Raw genomic sequence first — 24,738 nt, 5'->3', positions numbered from 1 at the left:
AATTTTAATTACATATTTAAAATTAGTTAAATTTTTATTTAAAATATTTAATTTAATTTTAATTTTTTGAAAAACATTTTTTTACGGGGCTAAAAATAAACTTACCTTTTTAAAAGTATTTTTAAATGAGTGAAAATTTTTTTATTTTATTTTAATTCTTATGCTGGTAAAAACAGGCCTTACGCAACCAGCAATGTGATGATGACCGGATAATCTATTTTTGTTATGTTGGTTGAGGGATAAATATTGGCCCAGGACACCAGAAAGAACTGCCCTGCTCTTCTTCGAAATAGTGGCCGTGGGATCTTTTACGTCCACCTGAGAGAGCAGACGGGGGCCTCGGGTTCAACGTACTAGAAGTAGGTCAGCGACCTGTTCTCTGGGCTGTGCTTCTACCAGACGTAAGATTTTTAAAGGCTTTCAGCGGGCGAAAGTTGTGCAGAAAGTGCAACTCTCTGCCCGCGGAGGCCCTTCTACCGGGCAAGAGGATTCCTGACAGATCGCAAGTTCTGGGTTTTAGCGCATACGCTTCACATGCCTAAACCCGGCACCTCGTACGCACCCATAGGGGTCGCGAAATACGGCTCACAGTTTATTTAACTACCAATAGAACTATGTAGAATATTGATGTAAGCCCCCAAAGTGTGGACCAAGTGATATACAAGGTCGACGACACCGGCTTGTTGTAAGAAAGACAGACCCAATAATTGAAGTCAAAACGGTTTATTCAGGCCTGGGGAGATATGGCTCTTGCGTCCCAACACAAGGCTCCAACTCCACCGAACCTCTTGAGGTTCACACAGTTATACACATTTTCCGAGACCTCCTATTCCAGAGGTCCAATCGATTTAAAAGTCTATACATTAATCACTAACTAGGTGTGTCTAACTTATACAAAATAGCCTATAGGAGAAGTTTCACTTTTCACTGAAGGGGCCTGTGGATCCTCTGATTTCTGAGAAACGAGTCATTCTTTCTCTTAACCACTACTAAGTTTCGTTTTTCCAGAAAAGGGTTATGTCAGTGTCTCTTTTTGTAAGTTTCATCTCTCTAAACTGGTATGGTCATTTCTGCAATTAAACATAGAATAATTAGTACACCTCATCTTTACACATTTTGCTGCCGCAATTGCGTTCTACTAAACGTGCCCTGTTACGCTCATTTTTTAATCTTACTTCAAATATAACTAGCATTATCTCTGAGTTATAGAATTTCCTGCAACATTTAGGAACGTTATGGGATCTTGCATGAAACTTGGTCAAATCAGGTTTAAAAATGATCTTTTACGTTTAAACTGTATTTAAAGTTGAGACCCACCTCCCTTTATTTTAATTGTAGTATTTTCCCCCCTTCCCTCTTTATTTTGGTCTCACAGAGCCCTGCACTAATCACAGCCCAGAGAACAGGTCGCTGACCTTCTAGTACCTTGAACCAAGGCTCTCTCAGGTGGACGTAAAAGATCCCACGGGCACTATTTCGAAGAAGAGCAGGGCAGTTCTCCCCAGTGTCCTGGGCCAATATTTATCCCTCAACCAACATAACAAAAACAGATTATCTGGTCATCATCACATTGCTGCTTGTGGGAGCTTGCTGTGCGCAAATTGGTGGCCGCGTTTCCCACATTACAGCAGTGACTACACTTCAAAAGTACTTAATTGGCTGTAAAGCGCTTTTGGAAGTCTGGTGGTCATGGAAGGCGCTGTATAAATGCAAGTCTTTCTTTACTGTGGCAATGCCATTGTGATCCTACCCTGCTGCCTTTCCAGCATAGAAGTGACATTTTCAACTTCTTTTTAAATAAGAAATTACAGGTCCAATTAATTAACTCATCCTATTGGAAAACCCTTGGGGGACGATTTTAACCCTACTCGCTCAGCAGAAACCTGGCGGGTGGGCAGTTAAAATCGCCCTGGCCCTTGCCTGTCCGAAAACCGCCATGATCGCAATTTTAACCTGCTCTCCTGAGCGGGCAGCAAGGACACACACCCGGAGTCAACAGGGTCCTTCTTTACATCTGCATGTTGCGGCTCGATGACATCATCGAGACCCGACTGTAATTTTAACTCGGGCCTGAGTGGGGAATCCACTTGGAGTTAAAATCGGGGCTCAGGGTCTCTGCTTGGTGCTTCCCCATGGTGACATAACTCCGAACCAGGAACATATAACAGGAAGTTGGCTGTGGTTGTTGGAGGTCATTCATCTCAATCACATGACATCACTGCAGGAGTTCCTCAGGGCAGTGTCCTAGGCCCAACCATCTTCAGCTGTTTCATCAATGACCTTCCCTCCATCATAAGGTCAGAAGTGGGGATGTTCGCTGATGATTGCACACTGTTCAGCACCATTCGAGACTCGTCAGATACTGACGCAGTCCGTGTCCATATGCAGCAAGACCTGGACAACATTCAGACTTGGGCTGACAAGTGGCAAGTAACATTCGCACCACACAAGTGCCAGGCAATGACCATCTCCAACAAGCGAGACTCTAACCATCTCCCCTTGACATTCAATGGCATTACCATCGCTGAATCCCCCACTATCAACATCCTGGGGGTTACCATTGATCAGAAACTGAACTGGACCAGCCATATAAATACTGTGGCTACAAGAGCAGGCCAGAGGCTGGGAATTCTGTGGCGAGTGTCTCACCTCCTGACTTCCCAAAGCCTTTCTACCATCTACAAGGCACAAGTCAGGAGTGTGATGGAATACTCTCCACTTGCCTGGATGAGTGCAGCTCCAACAACACTCAAGAAGCTCGACACCATTCAGGATAAAGCAGCCCGCTTGATTGGCACTCCATACACCACCTTCAACATTCACTCCCTCCACCACCAGCGCACTGTGGCTGCAGTGTGTACCATCTACAAGATGCACTGCAGCAACTCGCCAAAGCTCCTTCAACAGCACCTTACAAACCCGCGACCTCTACCACTTAGAAGGACAAGGACAGCAGACGCATGGGAACATCACCACCTACAAGTTCCCCGCCAAGCCACACACCATCCTGACTTGGACCTGTATCGCCGTTTCTTCACTGTCGCTGGGCCAAAATCCTGGAACTCCCTTCCTAACAGCATTGTGGGTGTACCTACACCATATGGACTGCAGCAGTTCAAGAAGGCGGCTCACCACCATCTTCTCAAGGGCAATTAGGGATGGGCACTAAATGCAGGCCTAGCCAGCGACGCCCACATCCCATCAATGAATTAAAAAAAAAAAAATGTTTTAATATAAGATGAATATTGCCTTCACCCACTGCCCACCCCCTCGCCCCGCCTAAAAAAGGGCAACTACCACGTGCTGTTGAAAAATCAGCAAGTTCGTGACAAATTAACCGGACCAAAAAGTTTAATTTCTTGCCGCCTTTGGCTGGTATCCATGTACAATCTCAGTCTACATTACCAGAGGGCTGAGTCAGTGGTATGAGTGATTGGACTTTTTGCTGTGATGTCGCTAAAGTATTTCACCTTCTAGTTGCTCATTTCAGGAGCAAAGTTTTTTTTTAACAGCTTAATTTGACACTTTTGAAAGTCTTAAAAAAAAAAGTGATGAGTAGTGAGTGGTGGGCTGTGAGATGAGACTTGTGTTTTCCTGAAGGCATGACCAGTTGTTATGTTGTTGTTTTGTGCAGTCTGGTGTTAGTCCTTGCTCTATGACTTCAGCAGTGTTAGATCTGAGGTGTTGATTATCTGTCCAGCTTATCATTCATTCCTGGTAGAGACCGACTCATATCTCCTTGCGGTGTCAAAGTTTGTTTGCTAACGCTCCTGTGAAGCAACCTGGGACATTTTGCAACGTCGAAGGCACGATGTGCAAGTTGTTGTTGAGGCAGTAAGTACAATGGGCCGGATATTCCGATCCCTACGGGTGGGTACGCGCTGTGTACTCACCCGTAGGGACATCAGGAATGCTGGTTTCAGACATGCACTGCACATGCGCTGGAAACCGGCATTTCCGATCTGTCAAGAAAGCACTCGACAGACCCTCCGGCTGCCCGGGAGAAGGGCCCCTGTGGGCGGAGAGTTCCACTTTTAGGAGACCCTCCACCCACAGAAAACACTTACAATTCTTGCACCTGGTAAAAGCAGGGGTAAGGCCTGCTTTTACCAGGATAAGAGTTGAAAAAAGTTTTTTTTTTTAAATTTCCACTGATTTATCATTTGAAAATACTTTAAAGAAAGTAAGTTTATTTTTAGCCCCGTAAAAAACTTTAATTATTTTTTTCAAAAATTAAAATTTTTGTTTAAAATAATTAATTTATGTAATTTCAGGTCATTTTAAAAATGTGATGTTTTTTAATTTATTTGAAGTTTTACTATGTTTTGGGGGTGATCTCCATTCACATACTTGACAGGCCTTCCTGTCAAATGTATGAAGGGAGATTCCCTTCTCTAATTGGCTCCCCATGGCCCACGTGATCCCAGGGACGCTGCGAACCGCCTGCGCCTCTGGGATACGTGGGCCCTGTGCACCGGCAGTTTGGAGAGGCCCAGCAGCGGAACTGTGCGCCTCCCGGGAGCCCTCAGGTAAGGGCGCAGATTTTTCCAGATCGCAGCCCTCCGCCCGCGGGAGGCCTGCGATCGGAATATCTGGGCCAATGTGAATGCCTTCCCACAGAAGGTAGGGAAAAAGCAGCTCTTGTACATCTTCAGGTGGCTGTCTCAAGACTTGCACTCAAGAAGCAAGTTGCTTGTACCATACTAGAGTGGAATTAGTAGTTCCAAAGAGAAGGAACAACGAATTACTTTAAATCAGGCCTTTGACCTCCATTGGGCAGCTGATTTAATAGTTCACTTTTGCCTCAGTAAACTACGTACCACATCTTGGCCTCATTGACTGTTACAGCACAGATAAAGGCCATTCTGCCAATCAAATTCAAATCAAATCAAATCAAATCAACTTTTATTGTCATTGTTAGTACACAAGTGCAGTACAACGAAATGTAGGCTTGCGGCTCCCGAGAGTGTACATTTAGATTAAGACATTTAAACATTCAACATACATTTGGCTTGTAATACATTAACATAAACATAACCATAATAAAGTGCATTGGCAGATGTGCAGGCTTTAGAGTTTATTTGTGGAGTTCAGTAGGATGGCAGCCCTGGGAAAGAAGCTGTTCCTAAATCTGGTCGTTCGGGTGCGAATGCATCTGTAGCGTCTCCCAGATGGCAGGAGGGCGAACAGACTGTGGCTGGGGTGGGTAGGGTCTTTGATGATGGACCGTGACCTCCGTAAACAGCGTTTCTGGTATATGTACTCTATGGTCGGTAGCCGGGTGCCGGTAATGCGTTGGGCAGTTTTGACTACCCGCTGCAGGGCTTTCCGGTCATAGTAGCTACAGCTGCCATACCATACTGTGATACAGTTCGTCAGGATGCTCTCTATTGTGCAGCGGTAAAAGTTAGAGAGGATCAGGGGTGACAGGTTACATCCCTTCAGCCTCCTTAGGAAATATAGGCGCTGCTGGGCCTTCTTCACCAGAGAGGAGGTATTGAGGGACCAGGAGAGGTCTTCCGTGATGTGGACTCCGAGGAACTTAAAACATCGGTGCTGGTGTTTCTCTCTACACCAGCCACCAAACCTACTTCCACTCTTCCGCACAACCCCCATACCCTCTTTTTCAAGCACCTGTCGAGTTTCCTTTTAAAAAGGATTTGTGGACATCACTTCAACAATGGTTTGTGACTGAGACTTTCACATTCTAACCACCCTCTGTATAAAAAAAAATTCTAACGTCCCCTTTAATTTGTTTTGTGATTATCTTAAAATGTGTGCCCTACTTTTAAACACCTCCCCCAACTCGTGCAAGCTATCACTATTTAACTTATCATAATCCTTCGTAATCTTGAACACCTCATAACCTTCACATCCAGTGTTGCGTTGCTATTTCATTCCTGCACATCGGCAGGAATCCAAAATTCACAAATTCTTCTACCGTACATTGAACACTTATTGTTGCAGTCCTACTCAGCTCCCTCACTTACTTGAGTTGAGCGCATTTCTGTTATGAGACTTGAATTTGCAGCATTTCAAATGGGAGTTAAGACTTCAGTCACTTGACCTGACCTTTTCAGCTTGTAGTAATAAAGCAAGAGACTTTCACTTAGACTATACTGATCCACCATTTGGCCAATCCATGTGGTCCCTTTTTGCATGGCGCATACATTGTGCCAACTGCTCAAACTATGGGATATATGATTCCTAAATCCAGCACTAAGACACATGAAATCATAAAATTCAATGTATAACCCATATTAGTTGAAGGGTATCAGGTAGTTTTGAGTCTGTGTTAATTTCTTCACTTCCGTTGTTTCGTTTCCTCCTGAGCCGTTTCCTGTAACCGGAGCTTAGAAGTTGTTTCACTTCCTGATGCTCAAGTTCGATTTTCTGTTTGGCAGTATGGTGAAGACGCAGCAGAGGACAACCTTCATTTACTTGCTTTTGCCTGTCAACAGCTTTTGTAACCCTCTTAACTGATTGTGACTGAGATTGTGTTACTCAACTTTTACTGCAGTCAGCCTGTTGCTGCAATCAATAATTCTTAAACTTGTGATGTTTCACGATCTCAGGATGTCCATAAAGCACTTTACAGCCACTTTTGAAGTGTTGTCACTGTTGTAATGTGGGAGACGCAGCACAGCAAGCTCCCAGCAACAGCAATGAGATAATGACCAGATAATCTGTTGGTTTAGGGCTAAATATTGGCCCGGGACACACGGGGGGAGAAAATCCCCTGCTCTTGTTCCAAATAGCGTCATGGGATCTTTTGCATCCACCTGACAGGGCAGACAGAGCCTCAGTTTAACGTCTCATCCGAAAGACGGCCCCTTCAATACTGCAGCGGATGACACAGATAATGAGCCATTTGCAATACACGTACAGGACTCTTGCTCACTGCACCACATATTATCTGAGCAGTGAAATTCATGCCTCCGACACCACCCACACTTGGAGGCAGCACCAAACATGAACTATCTTTCTGATGGACGCCAATAAGGACCAGTGACAGTGCAACAAAAAAAAATGTGATGGAGTGTTTGTACGTTTCTGGCCTCTGTCTTAATTAATCCCAATCTCCCGCTGTGCAAAGAACAATGGGCCAGAAATTCGGGTCGGAGGCTTCCCGCGGGTGCAAGCCCCCGACCTGCACTTACCTTGCGCGCCGGCCGTTGAGCTGTGGGCCCGCGTGGGATTCTGATCCTGGGCCTGCTCCAACTGCTGGCGCGCAGTGCTTGCGTATCCCAGGGGCGCAGTTAGTTCGAAGCGTCCACTGGGATCACGTGGGCCATGGAGAGCCAATGGTAGCAGAGAATCTGTATTCATAGATTTGACAGGAAGACCTGTCAAATCTATGAATACAATTCAGCCCCAAAACATAACAAAAACTTCAAATACATTTTTTTAAAATCACATTTTTAAAATAAATATAAATTACATAAAATAATTATTTTAAACAATAATTTAAATTTTTGAAAAAATTAATTACAGTTTTTAACGGGGCTAAAAATAAACTTCCCTTTAAAGTATTTAAAAATAATAAACCCGTGGAAAAAATGTTTTAATTTTACTTAATTCACCACTTATCTTGTTAAAAGCAGGCCTTGCGACTGCTTTTTAAAAGCGTAGCTGCTGGAGACTTACCCTCCCGGAGAAATCTGTAAAAAAAACCGAAAGTTCCAGGCGTACGCGCTGCCTCTCCAGCGCACGCGTTCAACCTGTGAACCCCTTCCTTTAAGGGAACGGAAGTTCCGGTTTCCCGTGCATGCACGAAACCGGCACTTTCATTGGACCTACGCGTAAGTACCCAGCGCGTACTCACCCGTGGGGACCCGAATTTCTGGGCCTATATCTCCAATCGTCTTGGATCCCCTTGCCATTGGACCAAGACCGTGCTCTGTCAAGCCCCGTGTGGTAGCTGGTGTGCAACGGCCACCCCACGTTAAAAGAATTCACGCACAGGCATCTTCCACCCTTTAAAATGAAGTTCGGAACCTGGAACGTCAGGACCCTCATGGCAACCACCGTCTGCCCCACCTGTGACAGAGACTAGGTCCCGCATTGGACTAATCAGTCACCTGCAAACTCATTTTTAATGTGGAAGCAAGTCATCCTCGGTTCCGAGGGACTGCCTAAGAAGAAGAACATGACAATGGCAAAATCTAAAAATATTAGGTGGAACCGGCCGAACCAGCGCAAAAAATCAGGGGAATGTTAAACATACGTGAGTTGCGCCCAAAACCACTCGCGCTTGTGTTTTCCGCGATCTTTTACGCTGGTTGAAGATTCAATTTGCGCCGAATCAGGCCCCGGCCACAAAACTGGCCCCGCCCTCCCAGGTCGACATTGCGAGATTCTGCCGGTTCGGGAAAGCTCTTCAAATTGCGCTCATTGTCTTAGGCGCACAGGCTCGTTTTGAGAGCTTTTACGTTTCAAAACAATATTTTATTTACTAAGAAACTGACTAGTGTCCACCAATGAAACTAGTAAATGGTTCAGTATCATTTTTTAAAAGTGATTTTCAGTGATTTTAAATCAGGTTACGCACAGGACTGGACACCCTGATTAGAAATGTTTATTTTTTTGGTGCTAAACCCATTTTCAGCTGAATTAACCAAACTGCGTCACGTTACCGCTCTTCAATACATCAAGGAATACTTTATAATGGAAGGAAAAGAAAGAAAGAAAGACATGCATTTATATAGCGCCTTTCATGACCACCGGACGTCTCAAAGCGATTTACAGCCAATGAAGTACTTTTGAAATGTAGTCACTGTTGTAATGTGGGAAACCCGGCAGCCAATTTGTGGACAGCAAGCTCCGACAAAGAGCAATGTGATAATGACCAGATAATCTGTTTTAGTGATGTTGATTGAGGGATAAATATCGGCCAGGAAAAAGGAACGATTACGTTCTGTTACGCTGCCCGATTGCGCTGGTTCATGGGAGATTAGAGTTTAGAAGAATGAGAGGGGATCTCATTGAAACTTATAAAATTCTAACAGGACTAGACAGACTAGATGCAGGAAGGATGTTCCCGATGGCGGGGGAGTCCAGAACCAGGGGTCATAGAGTCATAGAGTTATACAGCATGGATAGAGGCCCTTCGGCCCATCGTGTCCGCGCCGGCTATCAAGCCCTGTCTAATCTAATCCCATATTCCAGCATTTGGTCCGTAGCCTTGTATGTTATGGCATTTCAAGTGCTCATCCAAATGCTTCTTAAATGTTGTGAGGGTTCCTGCCTCCACAACCCTTTCAGGCAGTGAGTTCCAGACTCCAACCACCCTCTGGGTGAAAAAGTTCTTTCTCAAATCCCCTCTAAACCTCCCGCCCTTTACCTTGAATCTATGCCCCCTAGTTATTGACCCTTCTACTAAGGGAAAAAGCTCCTTAGTATCCATCCTATCTATGCCCCTCATAATTTTGTACACCTCAATCATGTCCCCCCTCAGCCTCCTCTGCTCCAAGGAAAACAAACCCAATCTGCCCAGTCTCTCTTCATAGCTGAAGCGCTCCAGCCCTGGTAACATCCTGGTGAATCTCCTCTGCACCCTCTCCAAAGCGATCACATCCTTCCTGTAGTGTGGCGACCAGAACTGCACACAGTATTCCAGCTGTGGCCTAACCAGTGTTTTATACAGCTCCATCATAACCTCCTTGCTCTTATATTCTATGCCTCGGCTAATGAAGGCAAGTATCCCATATGCCTTTTTTACCACCTTATCCACCTGTTCCGCCGCCTTCAGGGATCTGTGTACTTGCACACCCAGATCCCTCTGATCCTCCGTCTTGCCTAGGGTCTTACCATTCATTGTGTATTCCCTTGCCTTGTTAGTCCCCCCAAAGTGCATCACCTCGCACTTTTCCGGGTTAAATTCCATTTGCCACTGTTCCGCCCATCTGACCAACCCATCTATATCATCCTGCAGACTGAGACTACCCTCCTCGCTATTTACCACCCTACCAATTTTTGTATCATCCGCGAACTTACTGATCATACCTTTTACATTCATATCCAAGTCATTAATGTAGACCACAAACAGCAAGGGACCCAGCACCGATCCCTGTGGTACCCCACTGGCCACAGGCTTCCAGTCACAAAAACAACCTTCGACCATCACCCTCTGCCTTCTGCCACTAAGCCAGTTTTGTATCCAATGTGCCAAGGCACCCTGGATTCCATGGGCTCTTACCTTCTTGACCAGTCTCCTGTGTGGGACTTTATCGAAGGTCTTACTGAAATCCATGTATACCACATCCACTGCGTTACCCTCATCCACACACCTAGTCACCCCCTCAAAAAATTCAATCAAATTAGTCAGACATGATCTTCCCTTGACAAAGCCATGTTGACTATCCCTGATTAATCCTTGCCTCTCCAAGTGGAGACTAATCACAGTCTAAGGATAAGGGGTAAGCCATTTAGGACAGAAATGAGGAGGAATTTCTTCACCCAGAGAGTGGTGAACCTGTGGAATTCTCTACCACAGAAGGCAGTGGAGGCCAATTCATTAAATATATTCAAGAAGGAGTTGGATATATTTCTTGAGGCTAAAGGGCTTAAGGGATATGGGAAGAAGGCAGGGACTGAGTTTGGATGATCCGCCATGATCTCATTAAATGGCGGAGTGGCTCGAGGGGCTGAATGGCCTACTCCTGCTCCTATCTTCTATGTTTACGATTGTGATTATGCAAATGCATTTTAGTGGAATCTTGAAGTGTAACCTCATCGGCGCAATTTCCTGATTGCGCCCAAAGTGGGAACTCTACCCTGTAGCAACGTACGACGCATTGGGTTCAACGCATATCTACCTTGCAAAACGGAAACTTGTGAAACTTTGAGCAGCGGGATTCATTGCACTAAGTGAAATCAATCGAATCTCTTTGCAATTTCCAGGGTGGTCTGATTAACTGGAATCGACTCTTCCCTCTGCTACACAACAGATATAATGGCAACAATCAGCAGCAAGAGAGTGGGCCGAATAGACCTTCAACAGGTGCCCCAGTTTCTGAAGAGCAGGTAAGCATTTCTGTGGCACCAGGTCATGTCTTCTTTTAAACTGACACGACTAAATCTGATAATTTTGTGACACAAGCTGTACGACACTGGGTATTTTGTTTCTGATTTACACCTTCCCCACAAACCAATGGTGCTCAACACATGCAATGTTTCTTCAACAAAAGCAAAATACTGCAGATGCTGGAAACACTCAGCAGGTCAGGCAGCATCTGTGGAGCGAGAGAAACAGAGTTAACGTTTCAGGTCAATGACCTTTCATCAGAACTGGAAGATGTTCATAATCATAATCAACTTTATTGTCATTGTTAGTGCACAAGTGCAGTACAACGAAATGTAGGCTTGCGGCTCCCAAGAGTGTACATTTAGATTAAGACATTTAAACATTCAACATTCATTTGGCTTGTAATACATTAACAGAACCATAATAAAGTGCATTGGCAGATGTGCAGGCTTTAGAGTTTATTTGTGGAGTTCAGTAGGATGACAGCCCTGGGAAAGAAGCTGTTCCTAAATCTGGTCGTTCGGGTGCGAATGCATCTGTAGCGTCTCCCAGATGGCAGGAGGGCGAACAGACTGTGGCTGGGGTGGGTAGGGTCTTTGATGATGGTCCGTGACCTCCGTAAACAGCGTTTCTGGTATATGTGCTCTATGGTCGGTAGCCTGGTGCCGGTAATGCGTTGGGCAGTTTTGACTACCCGCTGCAGGGGAAGAACAAAAGGAAAGGTCTGTGATCGGGTGGAGGACTGATTCAGTGACAAAAGGGATGATGGTGCAAGGCAAAAGGGGGTGGTAATGGGGCAAGTAAAGAAACAAAAGATAGGCCTAGAGGAGGTGACAACAGAATGACAGAGGGGGAGGGAAGCACAGAGAATCTGGCAAAGAGGAGTAGGCTCCCGTGGCCTGGGAATGTGGTGGAGAAAACGGGAGGGGGGTGGGGGAGACCCCCCCCCCCCCAGGGTTGCGGACCACCACGTACTGATAGGGAACCCCACCCCAAACACCAGTCCACACCCACACCACCTCCACTCCCAGTGGCTCTGGTGGAGCCATCCTCCTTTACCAGCACTTGCTGTTCATTGACCTGAAACATTAACCCTGTTTCTCTCGCTCCACAGATGCTGCCAATTACATAGGTATGAGGGGCGAGTTGGCTGAGGTAGATTGGAAAAATAGATTAAAAGGTATGGTGGTAGATAAGCAGTGGCTAGCATTTAAAGAAATATTTCATAATTCTCAACCAAAATACATTCCATTGAGAAACAAAAACTCCACGGGAAAAGTGATCCAACCATGGCTAACTAAAGAAGTTAAGGTTAGCATTAGATTGAAAGAAGAAGCTTATAATGTTGCGAAGAATAATAGTAAGCCTGAGGATTGGGAGAGTTTCAGAAACCAGCAGAGGTTGACCAAAATATTTGTAAAAAGGGAAAAAATAGAATATGAGAGAAAACTAGCAAGAAATATAAAAGCAGATTGTAAGAGCTTCTACAAGTCTGTAAAAAGGAGAGTAGCAAAAGTAACCGTTGGCCCCTTAGAGGCTGAGACAGGAGAAATTATTATGGAGAATAAGGAAATGGCAGAAACGTTAAACAAATATTTTGTATCTGTCTTCACAGTAGAAGACACAAAAAGCATACCAAAAATGGTGGGGAACCAAGGGTCGAACGAGGGTGAGGAACTTAACGTAATTAATATCAGTAGTGAAAAAGTACTAGAGAAACTAACGGGACTAAAAGCCGACAAATCCCCTGGACCTGACGGCCTACACCCTAGGGTTCTAAAAGAGGTGGCTGCAGAGATAGTGGATGCATTGGTTTTGATCTTCCAAAATTCCCTAGATTCTAGAATGGTTCCAGCGGATTGGTAGGTCGCAAATGTAACACCGCTATTCAAGAAAGAAGGGAGAGAAAAAACAGGGAACTACAGGCCAGCTAGGCTGACATCAGTCGTCGGGAAAATGCTGGAATCCATTATTAAGGAAGTGGTATCAGGGCACTTAGAAAATCATAACATGATTAGGCAGAGTCAACATGGTTTTATGAAAGGGAAATCGTGTTTGACAAATTTATTTGAGTTTTTTGAGGATGTAACTAGCAGGGTAGATAAAGGGGAGCCAGTGGATGTAGTATATTTGGATTTCCAAAAGGCATTCGATAAGGTGCCACATACAAGATAAGGGCTCATGGGGTTGGGGGTAATCTAGTAGCATAGATAGAGGATTGGTTAACGGACAGAAAACAGAGATTAGGGATAAACGGATCTTTTTCAGGTTGGCAGGCTGTAACTAGTGGGGTGCCGCAAGGATCAGTGCTGGGGCCTCAGCTATTTACAATCTATATTAATGACCTAGATGAAGGGACCGAGTGTAATGTATCCAAATTTGCTGATGATACAAAGCAAGGTGGGATAGTAAGTATAGTAATCTGGGATGTTATGATTAAGGTTATCCACCAGGTGATGCTGTAGCCAATGCTGCTGCTAAGGTCAGGGGTTGCTTCCTGTTAAGGTCAGCGGTTAGCTTCCTGCTAAGGTCAGCAAAGATGCAATGCCTGGAAGCAGGCCTGCCTGGTTGTCTCGCAGTCGTTCAATAAAGCACTCGTATTAATCCTCATACCTCGCCTCTTCGAGTTCCTTGTCTCACTACATGGATTTATCACATTTGGCGATGAGGTAAAACAGGACCCTGAATAAGAGAAGTCTGCCAGGACGTTTAAACAACAAAATCACGAGCTGCAGTTAGCTACCAGTTGGAAGAGAGCATGGCTGCCATGGTAGGAACGGTCTCCGCTTTTGATATTCAAGCACAAACTTGGGAGGAATACTGTGAAGTGTTGGGTTATTTTTTCGAAGCAAATGAAATAAATGATGCCGGAGAAAGGAAAGCCATTCTGCTTAGTTCAGTGGGAAGCCAAACCTACAGTTTGATGAGGAATCTGCTCAGTCCTGAAAAGCCTGGAGACAAATCATTTGTTGAATTAGTGGCCGTGCTAAAAGAACATTTCAACCCTAAGCCTAGTGAGATTGTACAGCGGTTCAAGTTTAATTCAAGGAACAGGAAAGAGGAAGAGAGTGTAATGGACTATGTAGCGGTGTTGCGTAAATTGGCACAAGATTGCAATTATGGGAACAACCTGAAGGAAATACTGAGAGATAGGCTAGTTTGCGGAATAATGGACGACCGAATGCAGCATAGATTATTATCCGAGACTGGGCTTACTTATGAAAAAGCATTGGAACTTGCTCAAGCCATAGAGACAGCGAACCGAGATGTAAAAGAAATACAGGGTTCAGACAGGACGAATGCTACGGAAGTTGCAGGTCAGGTTGTTGTGCACAAGTTGAACACGCGTCAGAAACCACAACGTGAGCATGTGAAGGCATGTTATAGATGCAAGGGCGATCACCTGGCGAGTGAATGCCGGTCTCTGGAGGAAAAGTGCTACAAGTGTGGGAAACAAGGACACATAAAACAAGCTTGCAGGGCGAAATCACCTGTGGAGGAATCCAAACCAAAAGGGGGAGGACAGCAAAACCAAGGGAGAGAAGTGAAAAAACATGGAGCACACCACATCAGCGGGGAAGCTGAGGAAGAAGAGGACATGTTCATAATGTATGGCATGTGAGAAAACATTCCAAAAGTGGCTCCTATCACATTGCAACTGACAGTAAATGACTCTAAGGTGAACTTTGAAGTGGATACAGGGTGCGGCGTGACCATAATGAACAAGGCAGAGTACTCAAAATTGTGGAACCGTGCAAAAGTTCCAGAGTTAAAGCCTTGCTCCCTGCATCTTAAAACATATACAGGTGAACGAGTAGCGACATTAGGTACAGCTAAGGTAACTGTGCAACACAGGGACGCAGTGGAACAGCTACCTGTCGTTATAGTATCGGGTACCGGACCAAACCTGTAGGTCGGGGCTGGATAAAAGAACTTAAATTAGACTGGGGAGCAGTACATCAAATAGATGCGGGCAAACAGTTGACTTTGCAAGAAGTGTTGAGTGAACATGAGAATGTGTTCAAGGAGGAACTTGGCACATTTAATGGCCCCCCAGCTAAGATTTATGTAGACAAGGAGGCACCGCCAAGCTTTTTTGAACAACGACCTGTGCCTTATGCCATGAAACCAAAGGTAGAGGCTGAGCTTGACCGTCTATTGAGAGAGAACATACTGGAGCCAGTGAAATGTTCGGAATGGGCAGCTCCCATAGTACCTGTTTTAAAACCGGACAATTCGGTAAGACTCTGTGGAGAGTATAAATTGACAGTCAATGGGGTGTCCAAACTAGAGCAGTATCCGATTCCCAAAACAGAGGATCTCTTTGCAAACCTGGCTGGAGGAAAGAAATTCACAAAGTTGGATATGAGTCATGCCTACTTGCAGATTACACTGGATGACGAATCAAAGAAGTAAGTCACCATAAATACACACAAGGGCTTGTTTACATATAACCGCTTACCGTTTGGTATCTCATCTAGTCCAACTATCTTCCAGAGGACAATCGAAGGTGTACTGTAAGGGATTCCACATGTTTCCATCTATCTGGATGACATCCTGGTGACGGGAAGAACCGACCAGGAGCATCTGAGCACGCTGTGAGAGGTACTACAGAGATTGGAGAGGGCAGGGTTCCGGCTCAAGAGGAGTAAGTGCACTTTCCTGGGGAATGAGGCAGTGTTCCTGGGACACAGAGTGGACGCCACCGGGCTCCATCCACTCAAGGAGAAGGTACAAGCACTGCAGGACGCCCCTGCTCCTACAAATGTGGCTGAGTTAGAAACATAGAAGATAGGAGCAGGAGTAGGCCATTTGGCCCTTCGAGCCTGCTCCGCCATTCAACGAGATCATGGCTGATCATCCAAACCCTAGCACCCGGTCCCTACACCGACAGCCATCCCACACAAGCCCTATCCCCGTAACCCCATAACCCCACGTATTTAATCCCCCCTAACACTAAGGGCCAATTTTTTTATCATGGCCAATCAACCTAACCCGCACATCTTTGGACTGTGGGAGGAAACCGGAGCACCCGGAGGAAACCCACGCAAACACGGGGAGAATGTGCAAACTCCACACAGACAGTCACCCGAGGCCGGATTTGAACCCGGGTCCTTGGCGCTGTGAGGCAACAGTGCTAACCACTATGCTACCGTGCTGCCCGTACCTGGGACTGCTGAACTATTATAACAGGTTTTTACCAAACTTGTCAACTGTGTTAGCACCTCTTCACAAACTACTGCGCAAGGAGACACAGTAGCAGTGGGGAGAGGAGCAGGGGGTTTCATTTGAACAGTCCAAGAAACTGATGCTGTCGTCGGATGTGCTGGTTCACTACAATGCAGAGAAAGACATCATTCTCTCTTGTGACGCTTCACCTTACGGGGTGGGGGCAGTTCTTTCACACTGCATGGAAGATGGAACTGAAAGACCAATAGGGTTTATGTCCTGAACTCTTTAACACCAGCGGTAAAAACTATTCCCAGTTAGACAAAGAGGGGTTAGCAGTAATGTTTGGGTTACAGAGGTTCCACAAGTACATATATGGCAGGAAGTTCACCATATGCACCGATCATAAACCTCTTATCTCTCTTTTCAATGAAATGAAAGCAGTCCCACAGATGGTGTCACCCCGGATCCAGAGGTGGGCCGTGATGTTGAGGGCATATGAGTATGTCATCGTCTACAAGGCGGGCAAGTACCATGGGAACGCAGATGCCTTGAGCCATCTTCCACTGCCAGGCACACCTATCCGTGCAGCTCCAGAGGACAGAGTGTTGATGTTGGAGGACACTGACACAGCACTTGTGACTGCAGAGCAAGTAAGAACATGGACAGGTAAAGATCCAGTACTGTCTAGAGTTCAAGAATATGTGGTGAGGGGGTGGCCACAGCATCCGGAAGGGGCTGACTTCACACCCTACAGTGTCAGGAAAACACAGCTGAGTGTGCAGGATGGTTGCGTGTTGTGTTATTCCACTGCCAGCATGAAGGTCTATCCTAGAGCAACTACATCAGTGTCATCCTGGGGTCTCGCGTATGAAAGCCTTGGCTAGGAGTTACTTGTGGTGGCCAAAGCTAGATGAGGAGATAGAAAATCTAGTCAAGACATGCAGCACTTGTCAGGAACACTGGAAGGCACCAGCAGCGGCTCCTCTCCACCCCTGGGAGTGGCCGGATAAACCATGGAGAAGATTGCACTTAGATTATGCGGGTCCATTCATGGGGAAGATGTTCCTCATAATCATTGATGCACATTCCAAATGGATGGATGTTTATCCTGTAAATTCTGCTTCCGCCACTACTACTATAGACTGCCTGCATCGGAGCTTCAGTAATCAAGGGCTACCGGAGATTGTGGTAAGTGACAATGCCACTTATTTTGTGAGTACAGAGACAAAAGAGTTCTTGAGAAAAAATGGCATAGTGCAGGTGACCTCGGCTCCATATGGACTTGCGGAGAGGGCCGTACAAACATTTAAAGAGATGATGAAAAAAAGTGCAGAAGGGAGTTTAGCAGCCAAAGTGTCACGGGTTCTGTTCAGCTGCAGAATAACACCTCAATCCACCACAGGACTCTCTCCTGCTGAGATGTTATTAGGTCGTAGACTACGCTCCACTCTTGACCTTGTCCACCCAGACCTAAAAAGGAAAATGGAAAACAAACAAAAAGAGAACCATGACAAAAGAACAAAGAGCCGAAGTTTTGGAGGAGGAGATACGGTCCTTATCAGGAATTTCAGTTATGGACCCAAGTGGATTCCTGGCTTTATAGACTCAACGACCGGTCCCATATCATACAAGGTCATGTTGGGTGATGGTAGGGTAGTACGCAGACATGTAGATCAGATACTTACCAGACAAGGGGAAATTGAAATGAAGGTTCCAGATGCAATGGCTGAGGAGAGGTTTGCCCCCAGTTATCCAAGTGCATCTGTGGTGCCACCACCAGGGACAGAGACCATTCCACAGGAACCCATTCGTCAAGAGGAAACCATCGTTGCAGAGTCAGATACTCTGAGCACTGCTCAGGAGCAGCTGGTGGCTTCACCACAAACGAGCAGGGACTTTACTGTCAGATGTTCACAAAGGACTCGCAAGTCACCAGAGAGATTGATACTGACCTGTTAGATTCGTCAAGTATGGAACATGGTGAATGGAGACTTCTTATGTGACCCTTAGTAATGGTTGTTTGTTAAGAAATTCATACTGAAATCTTAAGGGGGGAGGGATATAGTAATCTGGGATGTTATGATTAAGGTTATCCACCAGGTGGTGCTGTAGCCAATGCTGCTGCTAAGGTCAGTGGTTGCTTCCTGTTAAGGTCAGGGGTTAGCTTCCTACTAAGGTCAGCAAAGGTGCAATGCCTGGAAGCAAGCCTGCCTGGTTGTCTCGCAGTCGTTCAATAAAGCACTCATATTAATCCTCAAACCTCGCCTCTTCGAGTTCCTTGTCTCACTACATGGATTTATCACAGTAAGCTGTGAGGAGAACACAACGAGTCTGCAAAGGGATATAGATAGACTAAGTGAGTGGGCAGTAAGGTGGCAGATGGAGTATAATGTAGGGAAATGTGAGGCTATTCACTTTAGTTGGAAGAATAGAAAAACAGAATATTTTTTCAACGGTGAGAAACTTTCAAATGTTGGTGTTCAGAGAGATTTGGGTGTCCTCGTGCAAGAAACACAGAAAGCTAGCATGCAGGTACAGCAAGCAATAAGGAAGGCAAATGGCATGTTGGCCTTTATTGCAAGGAAGTTGGGGTATAAGAGTAAGGAAGTCTTGCTACAATTGTACAGGGCCTTGGTCTGATCACACCTGGAGTACTGTGCACAGTTTTGGTCGTCTTATCTAAGGAGGGATATACTTGCCTTGGAGGTGGTGCAACGAAGGTTCACTAGATTGATTCTTGTGATGAGAGGGCTGTCCTGTGATGAGAGATTGTGTAGAATGGGCCTATACTCTCTGGAGTTGAGAAGAATGAGAGGTGATCTCATTGAAACACACAAGATTCTGAAGGGGATTTACAGGGTAGATGCTGAGAGGTTGTTTCCCCTGGCTGGTGTGTCTAGAACTAGAGGTCACAGTCTCAGGATAAGGGGTAGGACATTTAAGACTGAGATGAGGAGGAATTTCTTCACTCAGAGGATTGTGAATCTTTGGAATTTTCTGCCCCAGAGGGCTATGAATGCTGAGTCTTTGAGTATATTCAAGGTTGAGATCGATAGATTTTTGAACTCTAGGGGAGTCAAGGGATATGGAGATTGGTCGGGAAAGTGGAGTTGCGGTCGATGATCTGTCATGATCTTATTGAATGGCGGAGCAGGCTCGATGGGCTGTCTGGCCGACTCCTGCTCTTATTTCTTATGTTCAAGCAGAAGAGGTGATTATGATCTAAAGTTGTTAAACTCGATGTTAAGGCCCGTAGGATGTCAAGTGCCTGATAGACAATGTTTCTTCATGTTGTTTTCCTCTAACACGATTGTTTATAATTTTATAATGAGGTTGTTGGTATATTGTATATCACAGACATCAATTGTTAGCATATTATCATATTTTTTTGATATATATAAATGACTTGGATATTGGAATACAGAGTAAATTTCTAAGTTTGCTAATGACACCAAACTTGGGGGTGTGGCAAACAGTGAAGATGATACCAATCGACTGCAACAGGACATAGAAAGGCTAGCGGAATGGGCAGACAAGTGGCAGATGGAATTTAATACAGAGAAGTGTGAGGTGATTTATTTTGGCAGAAGGAACAGGGAGAGGCAATATACACTTAATGGCACAGTTTTAAAGAGTGTGCAGGGACAGAGGGACCTGGGAGTTAATGTGCACAGGTCCCTGAAGGTGGCGGGACATATTGAGAGAGTGGTTAGCAAAGCGTATGGGATCTTGGGCTTCATAAATCGAGGTATTGAGTACAAAAGTAGAGAAGTTATGCTGAACCTTTATAAAGCGCTGGTTAGGCCACAACTGGAGTATTGCGTCCAGTTCTGGTCACCACACTTTAGGAAGGATGTGAAGGCCCTTGAGAGGGTGCAGAGGAGATTTACCAGAATGGTTCTGGGGATGGGAGATCTTAGCTACAAGTCAGGTTGGAAAAGCTGGATTTATTTTCATTAGAGCAAAGGAGATTGAGGGGTGATTTGATAGAGGTGTACAAGATTATGACAGGTTTGGATAGGCTAGACAGAGAAAGGCTGTTCCCATTAGTTGATGGTACAGGGACTAGGGGCCAAAGATATACGGTTTTGGGCAAGAGATACAGGGGGGATGCGAGTGGTGAGGACCTGGAACTCGCTGCTGACGGAAGTGGTGGAAGCGGAGACACTCAATGATTTCAAGGGGAGACTGGGTAGGCACTTGAGGGAAATAAACTTGCAGGGCTACGGGGATAGAGCGGGGGAATGGGACTGACTGGATTGTTCTGCAGTGAGCCAGCGTGGACTTGATGGACCGAATGGCCTCCTTCTGTGCCTTTATGATTCTATGACTATGACTCTATGTGGGAGTTTGTGGAGAGCATTGTGATCCCGGACAACCATGTTTGCAGTAAGTGCCTGCATCTTGAGGAACTTCACCTCAGAGTTTTTGAGCTGGAGTCTGAGGTGCAGACATTGCGGGGCATCAGGGATGGGGAGAGTTACCTGGACACTGTGATCCAGAAGGCAGTCACACCCCTTAGGTTAGGTAGTGGTACAGGTCTGGTTAGTGGTCAGGGACAGGAGGGTGTGACTGCAACTCAGGCAGGTAACGGGACCCCAGGTGCAGTGCTGCAGGAGCCCGCAGCCTTTGCCCTTGTCCAACAGGTAAGAGGTTCTTGCTGCCTGTGTGGATGAGGGAAAGTCAGCAAGATGGATGAGCAAGCTGACCATGGCACCATGGTGCAGGAGACCATTCAAGTGGGGGTAGTGAAAGGGAATGTAGTTGTGCTAGGGGACAGTATAGTCAGGGGGATAGATACTGTTCTCTGCAGCCGTGACCAAGAGTCCCGAAGGTTGTGTTACCTGCCTGGTGCCAGGGTTAAAGACATCTCCTCGCGGCTGGAGAAGAACTTGGAGTGGGAGGGCGAGGATCCAGTTGTCGTGGTCCACATAGGAACCAACAACTTAGGTAGAACTAGGAATGAGGTTCTGCTGAGGGAGTTTGAGGAGCTCGGATCCAAATTAAAAAGCAGAACCTCAGAGGTAATAATCTCTGGATTGTTACCTGAGCCACGCGCAAATTGGCATAGGGACAAGCAGATTAGAGGTTTAAATGCGTGGCTCAAAGAGTGGTGTGGGAGGAAGGGGTTTCAGTTCATGGGGCACTGGCACCAGTACTGGGGAAAGAAGGAGCTGTTCCGTTGGGATGGGCTCCACTTAAACCGGGCTAGGACCAGTCTCCTGGCGAACCAAATAACTAGGGCAGTAGACAGGGCTTTAAACTAATGATGGGGGGGGGGAAGGATTCTGGAAAGAGTAAATTTCAAAGCAACACGAGAAATATCAAGGCTCTAGAACAGAGTAGAGTTTTGGGTAAAAATAAGCAGAGTGGGTCAGGAAGGGACAGAGAGAGTAACAAAGGTAATAGAGCATCAGTGACTAAGGTGACATCAGGGAAAAATAGAAATAAGTCAAAGCTAAAGGCACTATATCTGAATGCGCGAAGCATTCGCAATAAGATAGATGAATTAATAGCGCAGATAGAAATTAACAGGTTTGATCTAATAGACATAACAGAGACATGGTTGCAAAGTGACCAAGGTTGGGAACTAAATATTCCAGGATACTTAACTTTTAGAAGAGATAGGCAAAATGGAAAAGGAGGAGGGGGAGCCCTGATAATAAGGGATGGGATAAAGACAGTAGAGAGAAAGGATCTTGGCTCCGAAAATCAAGAAGTAGAATCAGTTTGGGTGGAGCTAAGAAACAGCAAGGGGCAGAAAACATTGGTGGGAGTTGTTTATTGGCCCCCAAGCAGTAGTTGTAATGTAGGGCAGAGTATAAATCAGGAAATTAGAGGCGCATGTAACAAGGGTAATACAGTAATCATGGGGGACTTTAATCTTCATAGAGACTGGGCAAACCAAATTTGCAGTAATAGTGTGGAGGACGAATTCATGGAATGTATGAAAGATAGTTTTCTAGATCAGTATGTTGAGGAACCAGCTAGGGAACAGGCTATTTTAGATGTTGTATTGTGCAATGAGAAAGGGTTAATTAATAACCTTGTAGTAAAGGGGCCTTTAGGGAGGAGTGACCATAGTATGATAGAAATTTATATTAAGTTTGAAAGTGATTTAGTTAAATCCGAAACTAGGGCCTTAAATCTAAACAAAGCAAACTACGTAGGTATGAGGGGCGAGTTAGCTAAGGTAGATTGGGAAACTACATTAAAAGGTATGATGGTAGAGAAGCAATGGCTAGCATTTAACAAATTAATACATAATTTACAACAAATATACATTCCTTTAAGGCACAAAAACCCCACAGGAAAAGTGGTCCAACCGTGGCTAACAAGAGAAGTTAAAGATAGTAGTAGATCAAAGGAAGAGGCTTATAATGTTGCCAAAAAGAGTAGTGAGCCTGAGGATTGGGAGGATTTCAGAATTCAGCAAAGGAGAACCAAGAAATTGATAAAGAAAGGGAAAATAAAATATGTAAACTAGCAAGAGACATAAAAACAGACTGTAAAAGCTTCTATAGGTATGTAAAAAGGAAAAGATTAGCACAAGTAAATGTGGGTCCCTTACAGGCTGAGACAGGAGAAATTATAATGGGGAATAAGGAAATGGCAGAGAAATTAAACAAATACTTTGGGCGCAATCTTGCCAGCCCTGGGGAGGAGGGTATTGAGGCGGGAGTGCCGGGAAAATGGCAGAATTTGGTGGCGGGTGCCCAACCTGCCACCAACCCGCCTCCGTGCCATCTTGCCAGGAGGCGGGATAGCCAACCCGCGCCGGGTCCCGTCTCCTTGGAGGCGCAAAGAGGATTCATGCCACTTATCTGCCTGTTAACAGGTAGTTAGCAGGCAGATAAGAGAATTATCCTCATTTTGCCCACACAAGTGCGGGCTTCCTGATGGCTCCGAACCCCGCCAGGGTCACCGAGCCGAGTAGTGGGTCTGCGGGGGTCTGCGGGGTGAAAAAGTGCGCTGTGAAGGTAAGTGAGGGGTGCAGGTGTGGAGAGGTGCGTATGCGAGGTAAGTGGAAAGTGTTAGAAAAAGTTTACTTATCTTTGTTTCTTCCTGCAGGCTTCAAGAGTTGGGTATGCAGAGAGTCTCGCACCTCCGCGGTAGAGATGACAGATGGCCGTCGCATTCTCCAATGCAACAACCATCTAATTTCTGCAAAAGAAAGAGGTTTGATGAGGTCTTGAATTCAAGAACTCATCAAACTACAGAGAATGTCAGTGTTTGACAGCTTCACAGAGCTGTCAAACGATGACAATTCATCTGTCAAATGATACGTCATACGCTGACGTTCTCTGTAACCGACTTTCCCTTAATTGGCCTGCTAAACCCGCTGGGCGGGCTTAACAAGGTCAATCAAGGGAAAATAGTGTGGGTTGGCTATAAGTTGATGGAGGCGGGACTGAAACCCGACAAGTGGGAGTCCCGCCTCCAAAAGCTCCCCACTGGCAAAATCCAGCCCTTTGTGTCCGTCTTCACGGAAGAAGACGTAAAAAACTTCCCAGAAATAGTGGACAACCAAGGGTCTAGTGAGAATGAGGAACTGAAAGAAATTAGTATTAGTAAAGAAAAATAGTACTGGAGAAATTAATGGGACTGAAAGCCGATAAATCTCGTGGACCTGATGGCCTACATCCTAGGATTTTGAAAGAGGTGGCTATTGATATAGTGGATGCATTGGTTGTCATTTTCCAAAATTCCATCGATTCTAGAACGGTTCCCGCGGATTGGAAGGTCGCAAATGTAACCCCACCATTTATGAAAGGAGGGAAGAGAAAACGGGGAACTACAGACCAGTTAGCCTGACATCAGTAGTAGGGAAAATGCTAGAATCTATTATTAAGGGCGTGGTAACAGGATACGTAGAAAATAATAATAGGGTTGGGCAGAGTCAACACGGATTTATGAAAGGGAAATCATGTTTGACGAATCTAAGAGTTTTTTGAGGTTGTAACTAGCAGAATAGATAAGGGGGAACCAGTGGATGTGGTGTATTTGGATTTTCAGAAGGCATTTGATAAGGTGCCACACAAGAGGTGATTAAACAAAGTTAGGGCAAAAAACAGAGAGTAGGAATAAACGGGTCATTTTCAGGTTGGCAGGCTATAACTACAGGAAACTTTGTGCTATCCAGCACCCATGGGACCGAGCTACTGCCGTTTTTTTTAAAAGCTCCGGATAGACCAGCGTCAATGTTATCAGATAGGAGCTTTTCATCGCAGTATCTGACCACAAACACTGTTGCTCAGCAACAGCTTGGAAGCGTCTCTGAAGCTGTTGCTAAGATACAGAGATGCTTTCTAGAGCCTGCGGTGTCTGACCACAAACACTGTTGCTCAGCAACAGCTTGTAAACACTCGGCCCAGTAGCTTGGAAGCGTCTCTGAAGCTGTTGCTAAGCGACAAAGACGCTTTCCAGAGCCTGCCTGTGAAAAGCAGAAAAAAAACCTAACCAAAACGGCTGCTGATTTCTGCCGTTAGATCAAAGTTGCCGGACATTCAACTTCCGGATAGCACAAAGTTTCCTGTAGT

General features: G+C 45.5%; 1 protein-coding gene across 3 annotated transcripts in view; it reads left to right on the top strand.

Annotated features, from left to right (window-relative positions):
- The window catches only part of ubac2 (UBA domain containing 2), a 313,220-nt gene that overhangs the window by 268,714 nt on the left and 19,768 nt on the right, over positions 1-24,738 (top strand). For 2 of the 3 annotated variants that reach the window (XM_085998420.1, XM_085998419.1), the window contains one exon: positions 10,903-11,025. The exons of the other annotated variant lie outside the window; for it this stretch is intronic. In XM_085998420.1, coding sequence (XP_085854546.1) covers positions 10,903-11,025 — 123 coding nt within the window. The remainder of the gene's footprint in view (positions 1-10,902; positions 11,026-24,738) is intronic. 3 annotated transcript variants of the gene reach the window in all.

The sequence above is a fragment of the Somniosus microcephalus genome, chromosome 10, assembly GCF_052327205.1.
Source record: "Somniosus microcephalus isolate GS21.2 chromosome 10, FLI_Smic_1.0, whole genome shotgun sequence".
NCBI lineage: Eukaryota > Metazoa > Chordata > Chondrichthyes > Squaliformes > Somniosidae > Somniosus > Somniosus microcephalus.
Note: the sequence above shows the minus strand (reverse complement) of the source record. Positions and strands in the feature narration are given on the sequence as shown.